The sequence below is a fragment of the Serinus canaria genome, chromosome 3 (genome assembly GCF_022539315.1).
Source record: "Serinus canaria isolate serCan28SL12 chromosome 3, serCan2020, whole genome shotgun sequence".
Classification (NCBI taxonomy): domain Eukaryota; kingdom Metazoa; phylum Chordata; class Aves; order Passeriformes; family Fringillidae; genus Serinus; species Serinus canaria.
Window position 1 is genome coordinate 75,434,472 of NC_066316.1, and position 18,684 is coordinate 75,453,155.

General features: G+C 37.1%; 1 protein-coding gene across 5 annotated transcripts in view; it reads left to right on the plus strand.

Moving 5' to 3' along the window:
• EPHA7 (EPH receptor A7) overlaps nucleotides 1–18,684 on the plus strand; it is a 166,082-nt gene that overhangs the window by 39,715 nt on the left and 107,683 nt on the right. For all 5 annotated transcript variants that reach the window (XM_018918282.3, XM_009093552.4, XM_009093545.4 and 2 more), the window contains exons 4-5: nucleotides 15,080–15,235; nucleotides 16,094–16,429. In XM_018918282.3, the coding sequence (XP_018773827.1) occupies nucleotides 15,080–15,235; nucleotides 16,094–16,429 (492 nt within the window). The remainder of the gene's footprint in view (nucleotides 1–15,079; nucleotides 15,236–16,093; nucleotides 16,430–18,684) is intronic.

Genomic DNA, 18,684 nt, shown 5'->3' on the forward strand with positions numbered 1-18,684 from the left:
GCAGAAGCCCTCAGGGCAGACTCAGGATACCCAGGTCCCAGTCTGACTTTGTATTTAAATCCAGTGTCAGAATTGGCCAACCTTTTTCCTTTGTGTAGCTTTCCTGTCCCTGTCTCAGAGGAGACCCATTTGAGATCAGTGGGTCTGCTGGACTGGTGTGCTTGCTGGTGATAAGGAGGTGGGTTGTGTAATGGAAATGTGTCTGGCTGTGTGATTAGAAAAAGTTGGGAAGGGGAGGAACTGAGCACCCCGCATGAGGACTGCATGCCCATTTTGCTTCCCCTTGCTCAGCCCTATTGGTTTCTTTATGGCCATTCTAGTCTCTGAATTTGTTCCATCTTTGCTATTCCTATTAAATTAACTTCAATTAAAGTTTACTTGTATCTTTTATCATTCATAAAAAAAACAATATTTAAATATTTAATGCAGAAAATGGCAGGACTGGGGAAGAAGGAGAGCAATACTAGGGAGGCAGTATGCTTTAAGGTAGCATAGCAGAAATGAAGATGGTAATGCATTAGAGGCCAGGGAGATACCAGGGAATGCTTTTTATCAGTAAAATCAGTATCTTCTGTCCCCTGGGCCATTGCCATGACTTTCACGCCTTTGTGGGATATGTTTTATTTCTTACTTGGCAGTCCATCCTTTTGAGAATGAATGAATGAATGAATGAATGATTTTTGAATAGACCTGCCTAATTAAAAGCCCTAAATTCCACCTTTAGTGGGAAACTGAGTTTTGCCATGGGCTATGAGAGCACTTTTGTAACATGGACAGTTTCCACTGGGAGCTGCAAACATGTTAGGTGAGGATGAACTGGGCTTCCTTGCCTGTTATTGAACTTTATAAAAATTTGCTTTTTTTTTTGCTCTACCCCCTCACTTACATAAACCATCTTTTATTTTCTTCTTCTGTTTTCTTTTTGTTTGTGACTATAACAACTTGCTGCCTTCATTGTTTTTCTTTCAGTGTCTTGCTCTTTTTTCGAGGAATTGTACAGTTGTTTCTTGAGCACTGAGGAACCAACATCTAGACATTTGTCTTTCTAACAAATGGCACAGAGATGTTTGAGGAATTACTTGCACAAGAAATCATTTGATATACAAATTGTTCACAATTAGGATGCTGAGTCACCTCTACATCTATTAGATACATTAATTAGGGACTTGTCAATCAAAGCCAACAGCTAAAGCTTATCTAAATAAAGAATTCATGTTTACCCCTCATGATGGTGTCACTAGCAAGGAGAATAGAGCAATAGAACATAGAGCAAAACAGTTTGTCCTGATGTTGTGAACTTGCTGTACACACTGAATAAATTCAGGAAGATGTAATTTTTAGTAGGTCTAGTCTGATCCAATTGTAGTTTTACTCTTGGAGCACATCTTTGGGTAATTTCCTCTGAAAACAAACCTGTTCACTTGCTCTGAGATTATGTGGTGGGAACGAGAACACAGTAAGCATGGATGACTGGGAAATCCCTTCAGAAGTGCACTCTGCATCCAGACAAAAATGTAAATGTAGATGCATTAGTGTTATATTGGCATTCTTTCTATTACTTTTTTGTTTTCACAAGTTGAAAACCAAGCCACAAATATAAAAAAATATTATAACAAAATCCCCAAAATAGAAATTCTGTGTTTCCAAACCCTTAAAAGTTTTGTAAATGTTTTAGAATATTGGTACCCTTGAAAATATAGCTGACAACTGGGAAGATGCAATGGAGATTGTTCATGTGTCTATGCTGCAGTCTTTGCTATGAAATACCAGTGGTCTCAGTGGACCTTTGATCTTCCTTGTTTGCCTTGTCTTTATTGCATGATTCAGGTCATCCATTGTCCAAGACACCTATTACTTCAGTGGGTTTGGTTCGAGCCCTCAGGGTATGTAATTACTCAGCTGACTAATGCCAGTAAGTTTTTGGAAATTTGCAGAGAACTATGATTGCACAATTCCAGAGAACCTGGGCCTTGCATGTACACAGAGCTGTTCTCTTAGGGGGTTTAAAGGATTAAATGTAATAGTAGTGTAGACTGAAACAGAAAGTGTGATAATCTTAGTTAGCTTGCTTACTGGGCAGAAGCAGCTTGGAAGTGCACAGCATTTTCAATGAAAAAATCTTTTGTCTGGTTAGATAAATATCCTCTTGTTCTTTAACAAAAATAAAGTTCATGTTTTGAGATTGCATCGTGCTGGTTCCATAAAGCTTCCTTGAATATCTAACTCCTTTGTTTTGCAGTGGTGTTTAATCACTTGCAGTATCATACACTCTTCAGCCATGCACATTATCCCTTAATTATATACAGCTAAGCCCCTCTTGACTGTAAGAAATGTTGTTTGTTCAAACGCACTTACAAATCCATTTTCTTATCAGTTCTTTGCTGAACATTTACACAACGGGGTACTGTTTAAATATGAAAATAAACCTTTTATAAAAAAAATTGTTTGACCCACCCACCTGGCCTCCATCTGTGATTGTTCTGTCTCTGCAATCTGTTGTCTGCTTTTCCTCAGCGTGTTCTTTATCTTTTTGGATGGCTGCTATCTTTGAGCGACTTTATTGCCCCTCCCTATTTTCTCTGTGCTTAGTAGAAAGTGACATTTTCAAATCATAAGGATCAGCCAGGCAGATTTGATATGCTCCCTGCTATAAGACACACTTCTGTTCAGAGTATGCAATTAGTAAAGACAACTTCATTTCACAGTATCACAACTCATGCTGTATTATTTAGAATTAAAGCATTGTGTGAATCCAAGGAGTTTTATCATAAAAACTGGTACAGATAAATCTGTCAGAATTAGCAATGCTTTTCTTACCACATGCTTATTGAAACCCAGAAGTTTCTTCATGTTTTGTTCCAGTTCAGATTCATGTCAGTGAATTACTATAGTAAGGCTTTTCCTTTATATTTTTTTTTCATTAAAGGGGAGTTGTGTGTTTGTAATCTCTTAATAAACTGACACTCTAATCTTTAGAAAAAGAGGTTAAATCCATTTTTCTTTTAAAGAATTATAGTTAAATTCTTGCAAAGACAGTTAAATTTGCAGTCTATGCACTGATAATTTTTTTATTGTCTTCTGTGAACCTGGAAGAGAATTATTTCTTAAATAAATTAGAGTGTATTTTTTTGTTTCCTTTCTGGCAGTATTTCTGTTTTTTCCCATTCCAAACCAAATATAACTGTGGAGAACAGTTTCTTTTTTTGCATTAAAGTTCCTTCAAAAGCACCACAATGGATTCAAAGGCATGAGGATACTTTTTTTGAGTAAGTAGGACAATCAGCATTAGATGTAGAAATATCTCAGACCAGGATATGCAAGTAAAGTTATTTTTAGATTCTATAGCACTGTTGTGCTGAAGTGGAGTAATTTCTCTCTTGTGGGTTCTTAGAAGTTGGTCTTTTGTTTGGTTGGATTTGACTGCTGTATAATGATGGCCTTGAGGAATGTGTTACAGAAACCTGTGAAAATTTTTTTTCTGGATTGAGGCCTGGAGTGGTAATAGTAAGTCATTGTCCAAAGGAAACAAAAATGTGTTATTAAGTTATTTTAACTTCATTTCAATTTGAAAGCTTCTATTCTATTTCACAAGAAAGCCCTCCAGATTTATTTCTTGCCAGACAATTATTAAGCACCATTACAGCTAAATTAAATTAAACATCCACAACAAGTTGACTGTCTCAAAACTTCAGGAAGAAACAGAGCAGATTCATTTGCACCACTTGCTTTACAGAGAACTTTATCCTTGAACCATGGGGTCTGAGAGAGGTCTGAGACTCCACAAAAAGACCTTCATTTTTTCACAGGGCCCAAAATGATTTCATGAAAAGATTTCAGATTATCTGAGGCTTTCATAGGAAAATCTTCAATTTTATTTGTATCTGGAGAGCTGTAGGGCAGGATTTTTGGGTTTTTGGAGGGAATCATCTGTGTGAAGAGGGAGTCTGGCATAAAGATAGAATGATTAAGCTTAGTGCTGTTGTCTCCAGAGAAGTACAAGAAGCTACTCTGGTTATATTTTTATTACCTTTACATTTTATTAATGCATTGATTAAACACTGTTGCTGTAAGGAGTGTTTCTACTTCTTTTCCACTTTCTGCTCAATTTTGCAACCCTTTACCCCTGTGTTAGTGACTTTACAGATTCTTAATGGCTGTAGAGTAAACTAGATTGAGGAACCAATAAAACAGCACAAAAGTTAGTTTTGCAGTGGTATGTCACAAGGCCTTATACATAAGGCTTTAGTGACATATTAATTATCTTGCCCATATAAGAAATTTTTATGTTTTGCAGAAGTAGGTTGCTGTTGAGGAACTCCTTTGTCAGCATAGGTGTGTCTGCATTGTATTTTGGACATCAGTGTTGAGCATTTGAGCAAAACACACTTTCTGAGTGTTCAGGCTTTTAGAGGCAAGTGTTAGGTGAACTCCATGGCATCCTGGTGAGGAAAACCTGGCCTAGTATCCTCCACTTGACTTGAGCCAACACTGTCCATGGATGGGGTCAGGCAGGCAGGTCAAGGTATGGATTCTCCTGGAAGGTTGCAGAGGGACAGATCCAGTCTGAGACAGCCTGAGAAATTCCTTCCTGCAGGCTTCTGCAGTTCCTGGGACAACATCAGCCATCTGTCCCCTGCAGCCACCACACTTGTCCATTGAGGAACAGCTCTGAAGGATGAAGGGCAAGTTACAAACCTTGATACTGCACACTTAGATCTTCTTGAGTGGTAGATGTAGCTGACATATTTCAATGATAGACCAAAACTTACCTCTCTTTCTGTTATACCTCTGATGGTAATTTGCAAGCAACCATCAGTAAAGCTTTCATCGCGTCTTCCCTTCACCAGGTCATGTTTCTTCTCCTAGAGGTTTCTCAGTGTTGCTCACAGGAATGAAGAATAGGGATGGCCAGGCAGTGAGAGGGTTTTTCAGATATTTGTAAATAGTTTTTGTAAGGTTTGGTGAAAAAACACGGCGAGACTCTGATTAGAAGATTCTGACAGCCGTACTGGCAAGGGTATTGGTGTTCATTTGGCAATGGGAAATGAGAGCCTTTGGGGGGCTTACTGGGCATTAAAGATGCTCATGTCAGGGGACGTGTTCACTGCTCTGTATAAAAGGTTGTCATATTGTAGTTGTGTTGGAGTGCTGCTGTGTAATAAGGTTGCTATTTAGAGTGTGACCGTCGCTCCTTGTTTGTTTGATTTGAGGTAATGAGGCTAAAAGATTCTAAAACAATGGAGTTTCTTTAAAAAAATCAATAAATAAATTTAAAAAACCCAAACCAAAAACCAGTCTTACCTAGTACTCAGTACTTTTGCATTCCACTGTACATTTTTACCTTTAATATCCAGGAATCATGTCATTATTTAGGTTGGAAAAGACCCTTGAGATCATCATCTCTGACTGGTACCGCAACACAGCCAAATCTACCACTTAACCATGTTCATAAGTGCCACATCTACACATCTTTAAATACCCCTGGGGATGATGACTCAACTCGTTCCCTGGGTTGCCTCTTCCAGTGCTTGCAGCCCTTTCAGAGAAGAAATTTTTTCTTACAGCTAAATTAAAGCTCCTCTAGCACACCTTGAGGACATTTCCTCTTGTCCTTTTGATGGTTACTTAGGAGAAGAGCCTGACCCACATGTCCTTCTAACCCCCTTTTAGGTAGCTGTAGAGAGCAATAAGGTCTTCCCTGAACCTCCTTTTCTCCAGGGTAAACAACTGCAGTTCCCTCAGATGCTTCTTATAAGACTTGTGCTCCAGACCCTTCACCAGCTCTGCTGCTTTTCTCTGGACCTGCTTCAGCACCTCAGTGTTCTTGTAGTGAGGGACCCAGGATTGAACACAGTAAAAGAGGTTAAGATTTTCTTGTTAAATCCAAAGGCCGTTGCTACATTGCAAAGTCAGGTAAGAAGACCCAGAATACCATGGAAATCTTGTTGGCTTGAAATTCAAAGATTTGTTTTCAAATTATTTTAAAATTATTTTCCAAATTATTTGTATTTACTGTATTTTTATTTAAAAAACAAGCAAACCCAAAATACTTGCCCCTCCCCTTCCCAAAATCAAATATTTTCATTACTGTTTTGATGTTTTTCATTCTCTTTACAAAACAACAGGAAATCTTACCTAAGGCACACTGTCAATACCAAATCCCAAGTGTGCAGTAGACACCTTGAAATATTAATTTGTGTGTGGCCAGACAAGGTATGGCTGTACAGAACCTGTGTGAAATCAGAAGAATTTAATCAAAGAATCCCCCCTGTCAAAAGTCCCTGATGAACTCAGTGAGTTGTAAAGTGGCAATATTGTATAAGCTTCATTGTTTGAGCAGTGCTCCAGAATAGGGAAGCAAAAAAGTTAAAGAAAAATCTCATGAAAACAATCTATTGTATTCATTTCATCATCACTACAGGGTTGGTGTGGGTGGGTTTTTTTTTGTTTGGTTGGTTTTGGTTTTATTTTATTTTCTTACAGTGGTTTGATTTGAATTTTATATGAGTAAAACCAAAACAAAACAAAAAACAACAAACAAAAAAAAAAACCCAAAACCAAAAACCCGACAAAAAAAATCATTACAGGACTGTCACAAATTTAGCATGAATTTTTCATATATCTGTACAGAAAAAAAGCCATTTACATCCAAATTTGTGCAGACAATTTCTTTTTGTTACAGCAGTTCGCTGTTGTCTGCTGATGCATCCAGAGATGTGTTATTCTGCTCAGTTAGATAATCATACAAATTTCATATCAGACCATCAAAGCTTTCACAACATAAGCTGGTTTGTAGTTTTAGATTTGCTGAATTTTTAGACACTATAGTTTTAACAGATTATTTTTTAATAAAAAATTCAAAAAGTTTTTAACTGAGTAATATCATTTTAATAAAAGAGGAAGGAACAATAACCAAATCTAAAGATGCAGAAGCTATCTGCCTCTTTATCAATAATTTTCTGACTGGTTGAGAACCTTCTGAGGAAGACAGATAAAACAAAACTTATGCTGCCAATACTTCAGGCATGTCTTCATGTCTTTTTTTTTTTTTTTTTTTTTTTTTTTTTTTTTTTTTTTTGTGATGAATCTATACCATGTCCTGCAAAGTGTGGAGCATTTGCTACCAAGCTGGCTAATGAGTTGAGCTGTCACTCAACTCTGAGCAGAAGCTGCTCAAGCATCTTGCAAACCTAATCTTGAGGGAAGGGCATGGTTGAACCAAAGAGGAGAAACAGGAAAAGAATGAACAGGAAATCCAGAATAACTCTTCTCCTTTAATTTTCTAACTCACCTTTCAGTTTTGAGCTCTGTAGCGAGTAACAGAGTTACATCCCTCTGCATTTTTAGTCTGTTTGTATCTCTCACATGTTCATTTCCCCCAGTTTTCATGGTAGCTTTATATTTGTCATTTCCAGAAAAGTTAATGAGAGGAAAATGCCTTATCCTTGTAAAGTCAAAATTTAGAGAAACATTATGTCATAGCCTCAATGCACAACTTTTAACTCACCCAGTTAATTTATTCTCCTCAGAATATTACAGCGTGTCTTTAATTGCCATTTAGATCTAGTCTTTTATGTGCTGATTCGGAATGATTAGATTCAAAGTAATTTTGCTGTTGCAGTATAGTGACATTGGGTATTCTTTGATTTGTAGGAGATGTTCTTCAATCTGATTACCTTGTCCTTGTCTACAAATTAGCCAGGAAAACAGCAGAGTACTACTTGGTGCCTATGTTTCTTTCCAGCTAGATAAGTTAAAACAGACTCGTATGCTGCCATGCTTGTTGTGGAGGCTTTGTTTTGTTTGGTTTGGGGTTTTTTGGGTTTTTTTGTTCGTTTTTTTTTTTTAAACAGATTTATAGAGAAGTGAAGCTTTCACTTCATTCAGGGGAAAAATCAGAGCAAGTTACTATTACCTAGCAAGCATTCTCTTCCTGGATCTCGGTTTTTGTGACTAGCAGTATGTGAACATCTCTCAAAAGATGTTAGCAGGATTTTGGAAAACAAGAACATTGCAGGCTTGGAAAATGATTATGAGGTCTGAGAGATTCCTGACAGGCAACAACAAACATTCAGTGAATGTGGTATGCAGCCATGGGACAACCCTATTTAGATATGTCATTCACACTCTAGTTTAGGCACCATTAAAAGTCCTGAGTTTACTCTGAATAAAACATACCACATAGTTCCTTAGTTGAAACATGAATAATCTTTAGATGTTATTGCAGTTTAAAAATCAAGCTAAAATAAACTTCTTTTTCAGTTAGACATTTAGCATTGCATAGTAGTTAGACAAAATACTATAGTCTAAGCTCCTTATAAAACAATATATATTAGGTGCCAGAGAAGGCATAACAGATGCCATCTCTCACTATAAAAGTAATTTACAGTTTCAAACATAGCCATGACTGGAACATACACAAATTATTGGAAAAGGGGATCAGAGGTTATGAAGTCTCTTTTTGTTACTAGATTTCTTGTGTCTAATATTTCACATTGAAATCTGCAGTTGGGAATTGTTTTATAATGGTTTGCTTTCAGTTTATCTAAACTTTTCTGAGACTTCAGCTACAACGTACCTTTGGCCAATGTGATCTACCAGCCAAGTATCCCATAAGAGAACAATGCCCCCGAATTGTTTAAAAATTTTTTTTTTGGTCACTGTGAAAGGTTAAATCTTTTGCAATTCTAATGTCTCCCATGCCAAATTGTCATGAGTTTGTAGCAGGTTAATACAGAAGGGGGTTGACAAATCTTTCTATAATCACTACCCCATGTTGCTTTTATCCTCGTCTGCTGCTCATTTTGGTTGTGAAAAACCCTAATATATCAGTGACAGGAGGTCTGGATTTGTGGCTTACTGTTATAATTACTCCCACTGAGGCACTGTCAATAGGATTAAAATAAAGATTCTAGACCTGTCCATCGTAGATGAGGTCAGCAACACTAGCAGTGGGAGTACTGTTTTTGCAAGCTGTGCTTTTAGTCCTGAGTTATGGAACCATAGACATTATTATGAAGCAAATATTTGAAAGCTCCAGTGGAGAAAGACCAGCTCTTTTTTTTTCTGCATTAGCTAAAATATCCATCTATAATAAATAATCTAACAGCATCTATCTGTGTCCTGGCCATACATATATGTATGTTAATTTTCAAATGTATCTGAGCCCCAGAGAGTTTCAATTACAGAACAATCCATTTTGCATTTTATAATTAATAAAGTCTTTGCAGCTGCATAACTTCATCCAGGAAACATCTGCATGCACTCTTTGTGTATACATCATTTCTGTGAAAAGAGGGTTAGCTGAATTCTCTTTAATTTTCTCAGGCTTGGAGAAGGTAGAAAGGTGGGGAGTTGATTCAGACAATGAAAAACAAATCACAAGAATGGTGAGTTATGCCCACACAGATATTAAATAAATTCTGCTCACTGCTTGTAGGAAAAAATACAATGCATAGGACCACTTATGGTCAACTTATTCAAGTGAAGAGAGAAAGGGACCCAGGGGAAAACCTGAGCCCTTCCAAGATGGGCAGTCACTTTCCCATGGTTCTCAGTGGGACCAGCCTGGTACCCCAAGTTCGTAGGTAACACTGATGTTGTTGAAAATCCGTGATTGCTCCTTTGTCATCCTTTGACACTGGCTCTGAAAAGTGTTCTTTTTTAAACATTAGTTTTATCTTAGCATGCTTAAAACTGTCACACCACCAAGGCTTACTAGTGATGGCAAACTCAGGAAATGGTGTGCAAACCAAAGTAAACAGACGAGCTCTCTTGCTCTACTAGCACAGTATGTCATCTTTATTCTTATCCCCTTACACCAGTCTACTTTTTTATAATGGGATTAAACAGTAATTAGTGCATTCACCTCTTGTTTTTCATATAAACTCAAAAGTTATTATCAAAAGCCATGTTTAATTAAGTGTCTGACATGCTGAAACAATTGTGGAGCCTTTAAGTCTTAAGCTGATATGCCACCTGGAAGCCTTACACTTTGAAAAATGGAGATTTTTTAAAAATTGTTTATTGTAGTAGCAAATAATTTTCTTGATTAATGTGTCAGTGCCCTATAGCTGTTTATTCTTTCTCCTTTGCTTATATAAACATCAGTTGTTACATGTGTCACTCATAGCCCTCACCGTATTTCCATTATTGCTCCCAGTTTAAGTTCCCTAGCTATCCTAGGCACAAAATGAATCTCATAATGTTTTATAGTGAAAAAGACTACATAAAAATGAATAGTACTTAACCCATCCTTGTTTTCCTTTCTCCTGTCCCACAACTGGGACTCCAGACTGCTGTTTGTTGCCATCTACATCTGCTTTCATTCCCTTCTCCAGAGGTCTTTGGACTTTTTTTTATAAATGTGAAAAGAAACATATACATTATTTGATCTCTAGCAGGCCACTAAAGCATGTGATGAGCTCACAGCAGAGAAGCTGCTATTTTTCTCCATTAGGTGCAGTCAGCAGCTTATGCCACAGATGTGGCATCATAGTTCTTGTTAGAGTGTGTTAATTCCTCAGTATTTACTTTTGGCTTTGCAAAATTCCATTCTTACAGTATTTGTGTAGCCTCTTAGGGGATCCCAAACGTACTGGCTAAAAGTATTTGCGGATGCCCTGACTTCAGCATGTGCTGAGCACGTTTCCAAGTGGGCACTGAGCCCTGATGCCGCAGCCGTGCCCAGCCGTGCCAGCCCTGACTGTCACCATACATCCTTGTTATGGCTGAGTGCTACTGGATGTACCAGAAGAAAGCAACTTAGTCCAAGCACAGAAGGACTGCTGGTATGATTTTCTGAAGGGTCTTGCCTTGTTGTGTTCTGCCAGAATAGTGTTCTGCTTTATCTAGGGCTTCCTCAGTCTCAAACCCCAACTCCAGAAAAGCTCTCTTGTCTGAGAGATTTTGTTCACATTGTCTTTGTAGTTCACACTGAAACTCTTCCAGTTTCCCAACAGGAAAATCTCAGTTTCATGGCTTCTCTAAAGAGCAGCCATGGCTATTGCAGGTAAGTGAACAAGTCCATGGAGCTGGTCAGCCCTAGGAGGGTCAGTCCCTAAAAGTTTTGAGGCTAAGATACTAAGCGAAGAATTGTGCCTTAGCTGAAGCAAGACTTTCCTCTGTATTTATTGTTGATTTTGTAGTATATGGGGGAAGAATCAAAACCTAACTGTGTTCTTTTAAGCTGGTTGAGGTCAGGCAGGTAAGTGCCTTTCTGTGTCTTTGTGCTGTTGGTAACATCCTAGACTTTGGAGCAGCTGTTAGAATAAAATGGGAGCTTCATCTGGGAAGAGCTATTCTATTGAATTAGCAGCCAGAAATGACACAACAGAGTGAGTGGAAGAGAGTTTTATTTTGTGCTTCCTTTCTTGCCTTTCTCCCTACCCCTGTGCTGCCTTTGTCATACTCCAGAAGCCCTTGAGTTGGAAAACTACTGCTGGATCTTAACTTGCTTGAGGAACATCAAATGAGTGCACATTTCAATCAGATCAGCAATGATGAGGATTTGAACTACAACATCAGAGTGCCATCTGACCAGTTATATCCCCCTTCATATCTTCTGTCATTGCTTGAGTTCTGTGCCTTGACTTATAATTTAGGCTCCCTTTATAGGGAAGAAGTGCAGCTAATGAGTGCTTTTCTGTACTAATGAAATGAAATATTAAACTGGATGTGATTAAATGTCATTTGAGTTGCCTGAAGCTTTGCCATGAGATACTTTTGTTAAAGAATAGCTGTATTTATCACTTTTAGATTTGCATGTACGGAGCTCTGAGTGTTGTTTGGCTACTGTGTTTGTTTTTGGTTTTTTGCAATTAACATTTTTAGTGTTCCTTATGGAGGTAGCAGCAGTGGGGATTTTATACCACCTGTCCCTGTAATCTTAAAAATATTACATGAAGAACTAAATTGAATCAAAATATGTAGAACTAAAATAGTGTAGAACAAAACAATCTATCTAAATTACTCATAAAATAAATAAAAAAGATCCACCATGGCAATTTGGCAAGGGAGGACAAAAGGGAGTGGAAAAAAGAATCAAACCAGTGTTTTTGAATGATACTTTCCCATCTGTTATCTGCGTAGCTGACTGGCAAGTTCTCACACCTTCCTAAGTAGTCTGTGCCACACCATGTTGGTAGAGTTTTCAGTTGTAATTTTCTTTGCAAGGACAATGGTATGTGTTAAGAACAAATAAGGACCCATAGGCCCCCAGTTTTAAGCAATAGAAATATTCTACTCTTAGCCTGTGAGAAATTTAATTTTATGAAGAAAGATGGGAGAATAATTCAATTGTATTCCTCTGATGAGTATCTTTAATTGTATTGTACAACCCTGCATACCCTCCTTTCTGAAGAACTTCAAAGTTTTAAAAAATCCTATTTAAAAGTGGTGTTTTCATACTGTTAAAAAATTCTGTTCTAGAATATTCTGCACCTTATATCTCTAGGATTTATAAGATAGAGGGGTGGTTATTAAATGTGGTCACAAGCCTCTTAGTGGACAAAAAGCTAATGGAATGGTAGCATGATATGAATGCCTGAACCTGCCGCCTGTGTTATGCTGTGCAGGAGAACAATTGGCTTTCAGTCATGTAAACTAGTCACAGACACTCAGATCCTTTGAACTCTAATAAGAAATGAAGTGAACACTTACTTTAAATAGTGAGTGACTAAGCATATAAATGTCTTGATCAAGTCATCAGGGAAAAAAAAAAAAAAAAAGGCAACACCAAAAACCCCCCCCAGAAACGGAAAAAGAGTCTTCTGTTTACATTTTGTTATTTCTGTCTGAAATCTTTATTATAGTCTCTGCATCTTTGCCGTGAAATGTTCCCTGCTGGGAAGGACAGACTGGAAACACAGTAGGGATCTTTGCCTTTTAAGTTGCTCTTTGCTTTGCAGAGGACTACATGTTGGAAGTTCTGGTGTATTTGTCCAGTGTTTTGTTTGGTATAAGAGGAATGTGATGATTTAAGAAAGGCAGGAAACTATTATTTGGTAATTTTAGCTACGTTTCTATTGCAAGTACTAAAAAAGCAGACAGAAGTTTAAATGTATGTCTTAAGGTACATGTATACAAACCCGTTCAGCTTTTGTGCACTTGGGTCAGAAAATTCTGAAACAACCTTGGATAAAGGTATAAAAGGATAATTTTGAGTTGAATTTGCCACAACTATGAATTCACAGGTCATGTTTATCTAAAGTGTTTCTCCAAAATTCTTTTTGTTGTCTTTTCTAAAGAGCGTATATAACAGCTCCTGTGGCACAATCAAGCTATAGCACATTTTACAAGTAGGACTAGATTTTCTTCTAATGCAAACTTGTGCCCCTTTGTCAAAATCAAAGGCTACAAGCTTTGCATGCTAATTGGCTCTGCCAAGTAATTTAGCTTCCATCCACAGGGTTTTTTTTAGCACAACAAACTCTAAATGTTATGGCTATTTTAAGCATATTTTTCTTAAAAACTTAGAATATTGATAGAGTAATAGCCTGAATTTCCTACTGGTGTGATCCACTGATGATTTACATAATTCATCAGCTTTTATCTATTGTTTTCTTAAGTATTGCTGCATTTATTTTTTTTCTCTGTTGCATCAAATTAATCAGACTAATATGACTCATGTTGCTTTAGCAGCACTATGGGTCCAGTCCAAAGGCTATTAAAGTCAAAGGTACTCCTCATTGACTTAGTGAGCTTTGGATAAAGTTCATTGTTTTCATGCTCTTTCCATCACTGCAGTACCAGACAACTGAAATAACTGTTCCAAATATCAGTGTCTTTTGATACTTTGCATTTCTGTTCTGAGAAAATATCCAAGCAAATATGAATGTAACCAAAGTAAATTCTCTCCCTCTGAATACAGAATGACTATTTAACTAGCTTTAATATTTTGATACCAAGTACAAAGTTTCACCTGCCGTCCCTTTCCTTTGCATACAGGTGATGGCTTAAGAAGGTTAGACTGTCTGTTAGGGTTGAAGAAAAAAAAAAAAAGAGTTAAATAGTCTGGTTGAAAATACTTCTGCTTTATTGGAAGGTTCTGGAGGACTTTTGTGTTTTGTTTTGCATGTTGATGGTGTTTGTAAGTTTGCCTGTAACCTTGGTGTTGAAACTTGAGTCTTAATCTGTTTTCAGTTTTAGTGTTGTCTGATCCCCACTTCTCTCTTCCTCATTCCCTACAGTTCTCATAGTTTATACATTCTTAAGCTGTCTGTCTAGGTTGCAGTGCTCTGCTTGCGAGTCTAATGGTTGATTTGTTTCATGTGTGTTTCTGCCTTGGGAACTGTGGCAGTAGCTGCAAGAAGTATTTCTAAACATCAGCATTGTAACACAACACATTTTTTAATTTCATGGATTCACAGTGAGCAAACCAAAGTAAGAAGTTCTCTTGTTTTTCCTATTGTCTAACTTTTGTCTTTTCATACTATCTTTTGTCTTTTCCTTAAAAGTTTTAATAAATTAATTTCAACCTACTTGTTTCTTTCTGTGAAACTGGGAAAACCGATTGAGCAGTTTATGCTGTCTGCTCTCCTCTTAATGTTCTTAGCAGAGTCATCTTTTAGACAAATGTTCATGCCTCGTTCTTTCCTCAGGATCAAGGTTTTCTGGTGGGTTACAGATTCTTTGGGTTTCCGAGGTCAGGGAAGAATAAATTTTGCTCCAAAACAACCAGTTCAGATACCATAAACAGTGGACTTAAAGCAGATCTCTAGAGTATTTTCCTTTTGTTTAGGCCTATTGCAGGCATCCAGATATTTCACACCATTATTGTACTTTTCTTTGGTGAAAACCAGATGCTTCTTGTTTTTATGTGGCTCTCTGTTTTAAAATATTGCACTGCCAGCTGTTGAGGTACATATTAGTATATACTTGAACTCATAAAAATGCCAAGAAATCATTAACAACATCATCTGAAGAAAAATAAATGGTGAGCATATCTTGCTTGAGCCAACATAACAGAGTGGGCAATTTAGGTGTTTGCAGAAATGTGTACTTCATGTGACAGAAGCAAAAAAAGACAGGATAGAAGTCCCTGAAAATCTAAATCTTGATTTGTTTTGTTTTGCTTTAGCTTGTGGCCGTGGGTTCTACAAATCCTCCTCCCAAGATCTGCAGTGCTCCCGCTGCCCTACTCACAGCTTCTCTGACAAGGAAGGATCTTCCAGATGCGACTGTGAAGATAGCTATTACAGAGCACCTTCTGATCCACCATATGTCGCATGCACAAGTGAGTGAGTCATGAATTTAATAGTAAAGGACGTTGCTTAACCAACCAGGTGCAGCCACTTGCAGCGAGTAGTTTTGTCTGGCTTTTCCCGGGTTTGAAAAGTACATTTGCAATGGTAAAAGAAACTGAAAGGCAGAAAAAGGGTTGACAGTGAATACAGGATCAGCATAAATATAATTTTCAAGTTTGCTTGGTACAGCTTTGGAAAACACTGCATGTTGCGTAAGTGCATAACTCGCTGTAATAGATACAATACAGGCCCAGTTCTCCCTAAATTGTTTCAGAAAATATGTATTATGTGATATAATACCAAAATTAGTAATGTGAAAAATGAAGAGTAGCCTCTGTGGAGCTGCACTTTGATTGAACTGTAATTGGATCTGACTTAACCTTCTAACTGCAAATAGATTGGCTGACACAGATTGGTGGTTCAAATAGTAGAAGTCCAAAACATCACTAAATATCTCTGGAAATCATATCAGAGCTGATAAGAAAAGACTAGATGCAGCTTGTGCAGCATGTTTAGAAGAGATTAACAAATCCCATATGTATAAAACCTGTAAAAGAGAACTTTTAAGGTATATTAACTATTCATTTAATTATGCAGAAGAGAAACAGCTGAAAACCAGTGTCAGTAAATATACAGACAATTGTTATTCTGATGTCTTAATGGAAAATAAATAAAGCTCTTACCAAATGAGTTCAAGAAAGCTTTTATGCAGCCTGTACTAAAAATAATGAAATGTTTGTCTGAAGAAAAATGCTTCAAGTGTTTTCTATCTCAGTAATTAAAATGCTACCTGTGTGTCCCACTGTGGTTTTGTGTAATTACCCTAGACTTCTTTGTGTATTATGTAGGACCTCCATCTGCACCACAGAACCTAATTTTCAATATCAACCAGACTACCGTGAGTTTGGAGTGGAGTCCTCCCGCTGACAACGGGGGAAGAAGCGATGTGACCTACCGCATTTTGTGCAAGAGGTGCAGCTGGGAGCAGGGCGAGTGCGTTCCCTGTGGGAGTAACATTGGATATATGCCCCAGCAAACTGGATTAGTAGATAACTATGTCACTGTCATGGACCTGCTAGCTCACGCTAACTACACGTTTGAAGTTGAAGCTGTGAATGGGGTTTCTGACTTGAGTCGTTCCCAGAGGCTTTTTGCAGCTGTCAGTATTACCACCGGCCAAGCAGGTAAGTTTTCATCACTTATGAATCTCAGCACTGTGAGACTGAGAGAAATTTGGAACATGCAAACTATAGATGCAGTAAATCAGAAGCATGTTTAGTGTGCTCTGGCTCATTAATCTTTTCACCTTGCCAGCTATTTAATTTGAGCTACTACTATTTCAGGGTAACCTGTCCTGTTTCTTGGCCTCGGCATTGCTTTCAGAAAGCATTCACAAAAGACTTAAAGAAGACTTACAGCTTTGTTATTAAATAGAGTTTCTAAACTTAGGAACTTTTTATTTTTATTTTGTTCGTACTTCATTATAGTTGCTTCTGTAGTATTTGAAGTTAAAAAATAGATGTGACAATTCTATGCAGACTTCCTTTTTGAATTTTTAGAACATGTGTGGTAGTCCTAGGTCACTGGGAGATGATTTAGATTTCTGATGGTGTTTTCTGTGTTAATGTTTGCCCTCAGGACAATATTTCTGATTTATCTTATTTTTCCAGATATTTGATTATGAGATGCAATGAGAATGTGATGATTATTCTTTGTTTCTTCTATTTATCATAATCTGACAGGTGAAATGTCAGGGGAAATAAAATCAAACCAGCATATCACCCCAGGGAAAAAAAAGGGCTTTACTTGTCTGCAGCTGAATGAAAAGAAAAAAAAAAAAAAAAATTCTCAGATTTAGGTTTCTGAACTGGCCAGTTACTTGTTGATAAAATTACAGACAATACTATGCTATGGTCTTAAAGAGTGGATAGTAAAGCTAACCTTTTGTAATTTTAACAGTCTTACACCAAATATTATTTGCAAGATCTGCCTTTCAAAGAAACATTAAATAGTATTTTTGCTATTATTTTTAATAGTAAAAGAAAATATAAAGTAAATAACTAATGTGATTCTTCTTGTAAAAACAGCTAAAATTTAAAGGGCACTTCATATTTATGTCTTGGAAGAAACTTTCAATGACTGTGAATCATGGTTTTATATTTTTTTTAGTGCAGTAGAAATGATCCCCTAAAGTAATGTTTTGAACTGAGAACAAACTCAGCAAACAGGGTAAACAAACAAACAAACAAACAAACAGGAAAAACTCTAGTTTTTTTGTACTTTAAAGAGAGTAATCTCAAAAAAAATAAACTAAGGGACAAGCAATTTAGTTCAAAACCTTCCTTCCTTCCCCCCAAATTTAGGATAGTTAATATGGTTGTTAAAAGTTAGGCTCGAGTGTTTAATCTCCCTATAGTTCTTTTATGGATTCCAAGTGCACGTTTTATATTATTTTGGAGCCATCTCTGTGGCTTAAAGGATGGTCTTTGTGTTCATTCAGTTCTTGAAGTTTATGATGAGATTTTCAGCACAGAAAACTTATCCTGAGACTATTTTGTACCACAGATGATATTATTTTGGCACCTTGATTTTTCATCTTCAAAATAATTCTCCAAACATGCACAGGTGGACAGAGTTTTGCTCTCTGTAGATGACTATTCAGAACTATCACATGAGGAAGAGGATTTGGACTTTTTCCTATTTAGCTGAATCAAATTGGCTTTACTTTATGTGCTTTGATGGTTCAGTGGCACACAGGGTAAAGGAAGAACCAGTGCAATTTAGTGGCTAGTATCACATCTCAGGAAGATGAAAAAGCCTTTATCAGAAGTTTGTTGTGTTTTCTCCAAGATAGCTCATTATTGTTCATTATTTTGTGTTGTCATAGTCATGGATTTACTGTGCTTTTATTGGGCCAGAAGATATAAAATGTTCATCCTATGCTATTTTATATGTAACAAAATCTATGTGATTTTATGAAATGATCCTCATCTCAAGCCCAGAGATGTTAGTGAAACTATAGCTTGCATATATATAAGAGGCAGCATCTAGACTTTACGAAAAGTGTAAAGTAGTCAAAAATCTTCAGCCTCCTAGACAAGCTTTGTGAGACCATGAAGCAGGAGCTCTGACTCTGTTCCTTCCCTACTCTCTAGTTTCTGTGGGATTACACACAGACCAGCATTTCCCAGGATTTGACACTGTTTAGAGAAAGGGTATGACTGAAGCTTTGCCTCCTTAGCACTTCTGAATATAAAGATTTAAAGGCTTCCAATTTGGTATCTAAAAGGAAAATGCATGGGGGACAGATTTTGGGAGGAAAAAATGGCTTTAAGCTCTTTTTGTTGCAGTTTTCTCTGTAAAATGAAGGTAACCTTCACTTTTTCTTACCAAGCTTTTCGAGATTTTCTGATTAGAAGTGCCACATAAATGCAGCTTT